Here is a 5,063-nt window from a genome sequence, read left to right as displayed (position 1 = left end):
CGTGGTATTCGTCGAATAACGAGATGCGCGTGCATATGCCATGCATGGCGATGTAAAGCATGTCGACGTCGTGCACCCGCCGACTTCACATGTCCCCAAGCTGCGCCTTTGTACCGCCTCGCGCATGCCTCCAGGGTGCAGCCATTTGATCGTTCCAAGGATATCCTCTTTCGAGGACTTATCTAGGCGGATCTGTTGGCTGCGTTTCGAATCTGTCGTGCACGAGTGGATTCCACCAACCTCCCTCGGGACATGGTGACTTCCGTGAACTGTTTGACGTTGACTGGCTCGTGCTCGTGGAATAGCCCCTCTCCTCCTGCAGAATCACTGCAAAGCGACTTCCCCGGGGTGGTGTTCCATCATCAGTCGTTCGCTATTCACTGCACGTAACCCTAGCTGGCAGGACGCATGCCCTACATCACGGTAATGTGGTTCAATTGTACCTCGGTGTTCATCCTTGGACAGCAGCAGCTCCAAAAGACACCGAGCGCTCTTCCTCGGACAATGATCCGCCAAATGGGTCGCTCATCCTGCTGCCATGAAATGTCTTCCCTCGCAACAGCGTCACATCCAATCGTCATCGCTTCAGGTGTGCATTCGCAAACGTCGATGACTCACACTCGCCTTCAGCGTACAGGATGGTAAGTCACGTACTGCGCCGCCGCAGCACCGCCGCTGAACGCTCCAAACTTTTCACGCGCCATCCTATGCAAGCTCGGCACAAGTGTTATGGCCAGCAGAGTTTGGTGGGTCGCCGGCCCCACCATCCCCATGCTCCACTCGCCATCTTGCGTTAATCCTAGGTTTCTCCAACGCAACGAAATCTTTGGACCAATCAAGCTAAAGTTGACTAGTTAATCCCACAATCTTTTGGGAAGAACATTGGCCGATGTAACAATTTGTCACGGCGGCAGGAGATGCTCGGACATCGCGTTATTGGCGACGTGTGATGCGCACCTCCGTGCCGGCGATGCCCCTGCCTTCAAGGCCATGCGATGTGATGAGGTAGTCTATATGCTGTAGCAACTGGCGATCACGTTCCATTCGTTATAGCGTTGGGATCAGCGCTGGCATCAATTACCAGCGCCTGTGGCTCCACCACGCACGCAGCGGCAGACGTGTGGCACCGCAACCAGCACCGCCGATCCTGCGCAAGCGAACGTCTCCCCTACTCGTCGGTCCAAGGTCCAGGAGCTTTACCGTGTCCAGTGGGCAATGCGTGGCCCCGGAAAAGATCGAGAACGTCCTCCACACAAGCTGGTTTGTGGCACAAGCGATTGTGTTTGGCGATGAACACCATGACTCGCTCGTGGCCGTGATTGTGCCAGAAGACTACGCGTTGTATGCCTTGGCCAAGAAGCTGACCATCGCGACTTCCTCCTTCGCCGAGCTTTGCGAACACCCGACGGTACGCCGACCATCGCATTCTAAGTGCAGTGATGACAATGCGATGGCCCAACAGATCGTTCACCTCGTGCTCCGTGACCTTGTCGTCGTCAGTAAAGAAGGCAACCTGTGCGGCTTTGAAACGGTGCGAGCTATTACGTTGCTTCCACGTCGATTTACTGCCGAATCGGGCGTCCTCCTGCGAAGTTGCAAGGTTGATCGCGGGATTGCCAAGGCTCGTTTTCGACCCTACATCGACGCCATGCACGCCACGAGCGACGAGGATACGCAGCGCAAAAGGCCCACGCGATCTGCGTAATCCCACCGATTAATTTATCAACGTATCGTGGCCCTTCGTGCTGTGGGGGTGTGCGTCACTGACAACCATGACCTCGTCATGCGCCCGCTTCGGTCGGACATCTCGAGGACGTGGTCGCCCGTGTCCGACGTGGGTGCGACCGAGTTCTGGTGGACCACGCCCGTCGAGAATGCTGCATGCGGCGGTGGTCCAATCGTTGAGATGACGGAAGGGTTCAGTCGAGGGTTGCTCTCTTCCCTCCATATACGTCGTCCACGTGCATGCGCCCGCTGCTGCTCGTTGAATGTTCGGAGAGGTCGCGTAATAATGGGAGTGAATGGCAAAGGCCACGCCATGTGGCAATCGATCCGCACGAAACCTACATGAACGTCCCTATCGTGGCAGCTACCATGGTCGGCGGCGGGCTTCCAAACCTGCTGCCTCCTCATTGTCTCAGTTACCGCATGAGTTGCAAAGTATACAACGAGTCGACACGCGCTTTTTCATCACGTCGTGAAGGACAATACCAAAGGCATCTGCCGAGCTTGAGGACGACAGCAACTCACTGCATCGTGATGGGAGGGCTTGGCTAGGGTGTAGTCACGTCGGCAGGGTCCAACATCGCTTCAGGAACACCGGACCTCGTGGCTCACAGGCGAAATCCCACGTCAAATTCACGCAAGGACATTGCCCCTACCTTGCACATGCCACTTGCGGTTTTCCTACATCGCACCGTGTGCTATCGTAACGACTATCCATCCATCGAGCAAGGAACTTCCAACGGAAGATGGAGGTGCAGTGCGAGGAGCGAGGGGTTGTAGCGATGCCAACACGATGTGTCTCCATCTCTGCGATGTTCTGGGTGAATGGCGCGATGCGAATAAGCCATCGCGGCCGTCGCGCCAGCCAGTGACCTGCCCCCTCTACACTTTCTTCGATTCAATCCGTTCCTCTGTACAACAGTCGACAGCATCGCTCATCATCGCCATGGTTTCTTTTGCAAAAGTGGATTATGCATGCCGGCTAGTCGTGGTGGCCGTGGCTAGCCTCGTCGATGAGCGGTGTAAACCCGACGGGGTCCCCGACGACTTTGTCCGACACTAGCGCCATCGCTTTAAAGATCGTGCCCATTTGATCCGGGTCGACCAGCCGCTCGTACGCGTCGTAGATGGTTTCCTGCATTTCCTCTACACATGCTCCCCATCGTCACTCAAGAAATCGTAACGATTGAATCCACACCTGAAGCATTTTGAAACAGGGCCGCCATGCGATGTTCTATGCCCATCGCTTTCAAAAACTCGCCTTGCCCAATTGGACCGTAAGCCCGCACGCGAGTCTCGTCGGTGGCATATCGCTTGAGTGTGCTGAAGTCGACGTCGATGCTCTACAACAACTCGCCATGAGAGCCAAGAATGCGAACACTTGGATCAAAGCACCACAGCCCAAGCACAACTACCCAACCAAGCGATGGCCTACCAAGTCAACGTCGCCAGGTTCTCGCAGCACGCTGACAAACTGGTGGTGCTGGATGCCTCGTAAACTGACTTCAGATGGGTGGTCTCGGCCGTAGTCTACCACCAGCGCCGCTACAACGATCTCCATGTCAAGCTTTTCAGCACCGTGGCAAGTAAAACACAGGACAAAGAGGTCGAGGGAGGCAAACCTTACCGCCGCCGTGAGTGTCAATGCGCCTGGCAACTTCCTGCACCAACGCAATCCCAACAGGGCTAATTTCAATCCGATCCCCGACTTGCACGCCGGGCGACAGCACCGGGACAACATCGACGCTGTCTTCCTTTTCGAGCGCTTCAAGGTGCGCTGTGATGCGCGCCGCCGATGCGTTCAGATTGTCCAGGATGTCTTTTGGGTCTACCATCCAAATCCATCCAAGTCAAACGATGATGCCAACATGGCCAACAAGTGCATCGCTCGCCAAGGGCCAATTGCCGACAGATATACGATCGAGAGCATGACAGAGCATCAAGCCGCCCACCTTTCGACTCGTTCGGCGTGCTAGGCTTGGACACTTGAATGTCCGGCGTCACAATTTTCTCTTTTCCAATGTATACTCGCGTAGCAGGCGTTGGTCCCGGCGACAAAACAAATCGAAAGTGGTCTTCGTTCTCTCGCGTGTCGTCGATGTCAATGAGGCGCTCGCACCAGCCCCTACACGTCGTTCACTAGTCAACCACCCTCTCCTTCGGCCATGCCACCCCCGTTCAGATGAAAAAAGAAACCTCATTCGAAAGGCATCGCGAAAGCTTTTGCATCCCACGCAGCCAGCAAATCGTGGCATTTGTACGAGATCATACTGTGCCAGCGCAAGGTATGGACAAAGCCCACGCGTTTTGGCATGACGACGACGCAAGTGCGCTTGAAACACATGGAGAAGCTGAGATCAATGCCATGCAGTAGACGCAACTAGAAATGCCGCTGAACAAACGAGCACTTTGGCTCGCCACACAGCACAACGCAAGACGGTGACGTACTTGTCAGTGTACTCGAATTGATGCACCGGCAACGCGTCGAACAGTTCTTGAGCAATGAATAGAGTCGGCCCCTCCGGCACGTGGGTGAGCTCGTCATGCCAATAGATAGCAGGACCGTTGTTCGGCAGCCGGAACCCGCCGTCCGCCGCCGCAGTTGCTTGGAGTTTGGTCTGTTGAAGTTCCTTCAACGCAGGACTGATTTCGACCATGTGGACCTCCAATGCCTTGTAAAACGCAGGAAACTGCTTGGCCGTGCGCACAAAGTCCTCCATGAGGGACCCACGCCCTGGGCCGACTTCAATGAGTTTGATCTGAGACGGACTGCCCATTTGCTGCCACGTTGCGATGCACCACACGCCCACGAGCTCGCCAAACATTTGGCTGATCTCTGGTGCCGTCGTAAAGTCGCCCTTGGTGCCAAACACGTCGCGCTTCATGTAGTACCCATGGACGGGGTGACTCAATGCCTTTGCCACTACACGTGAGCGTACCAGGATTCTCGCAGACTAGCACACTTACATGACGCATGAATTCGGCCACAGTGATGGGTCCTCGCACAGCAATCAAGCTGTGGAGAAATCGAGTCAGCTCGTTCTCCTTCGTCGCCTTCTTATGACGGCCCAACGCTTGCACATGCGTATTGTCTTTGAGCAACGCGTGCAAATGCGGCTGCTTCAAGCCAGAGCGATCCACCGACACGAAGCGCTCCTTTAGTTTAGAGTCCGGCTTCGTCGTGCTCTGATGGCGACCGTGGATGGCCATCGCGGTACGGCGCCATCGCCCCACCGTCGGCTTCACACGCATCAACATCCCTTGAGAGCTAATGGTCTGGATTGGCTGAAATGTGAATAGATTTATTTATAGCCAATCAAATCGTCATGACATTCCTG

General features: G+C 55.4%; 2 protein-coding genes across 2 annotated transcripts; one reads left to right on the top strand and one right to left on the bottom strand.

The window, feature by feature from the left end:
• The first annotated feature begins 884 nt into the window (after positions 1 to 884).
• On the top strand, positions 885 to 1,767 carry H310_11351 (hypothetical protein). The gene is made up of 3 exons (XM_008878004.1): positions 885 to 1,005; positions 1,054 to 1,408; positions 1,463 to 1,767. The coding sequence occupies exons 1-3, from the start codon at positions 950 to 952 to the stop codon at positions 1,703 to 1,705; spliced, it is 654 nt and encodes a 217-aa protein (XP_008876226.1). The 5' UTR covers positions 885 to 949; the 3' UTR covers positions 1,706 to 1,767.
• Positions 1,768 to 2,604: 837 nt separating this feature from the next.
• On the bottom strand, positions 2,605 to 4,993 carry H310_11350 (hypothetical protein). The gene is made up of 7 exons (XM_008878003.1): positions 4,693 to 4,993; positions 4,174 to 4,640; positions 3,678 to 3,850; positions 3,353 to 3,553; positions 3,161 to 3,270; positions 2,924 to 3,068; positions 2,605 to 2,871 (listed from the first exon to the last, which is right to left on the bottom strand). The coding sequence occupies exons 1-7, from the start codon at positions 4,981 to 4,983 to the stop codon at positions 2,708 to 2,710; spliced, it is 1,551 nt and encodes a 516-aa protein (XP_008876225.1). The 5' UTR covers positions 4,984 to 4,993; the 3' UTR covers positions 2,605 to 2,707.
• Positions 4,994 to 5,063: the final 70 nt, after the last annotated feature.

Source organism: Aphanomyces invadans (assembly GCF_000520115.1).
Source record: "Aphanomyces invadans strain NJM9701 unplaced genomic scaffold supercont1.31, whole genome shotgun sequence".
Taxonomy (NCBI): Eukaryota; Oomycota; class Saprolegniomycetes; order Saprolegniales; family Verrucalvaceae; genus Aphanomyces; species Aphanomyces invadans.
The sequence above is the reverse complement of the archived record's forward strand: the minus strand, read 5'-3'. Positions and strand labels throughout refer to the sequence as shown.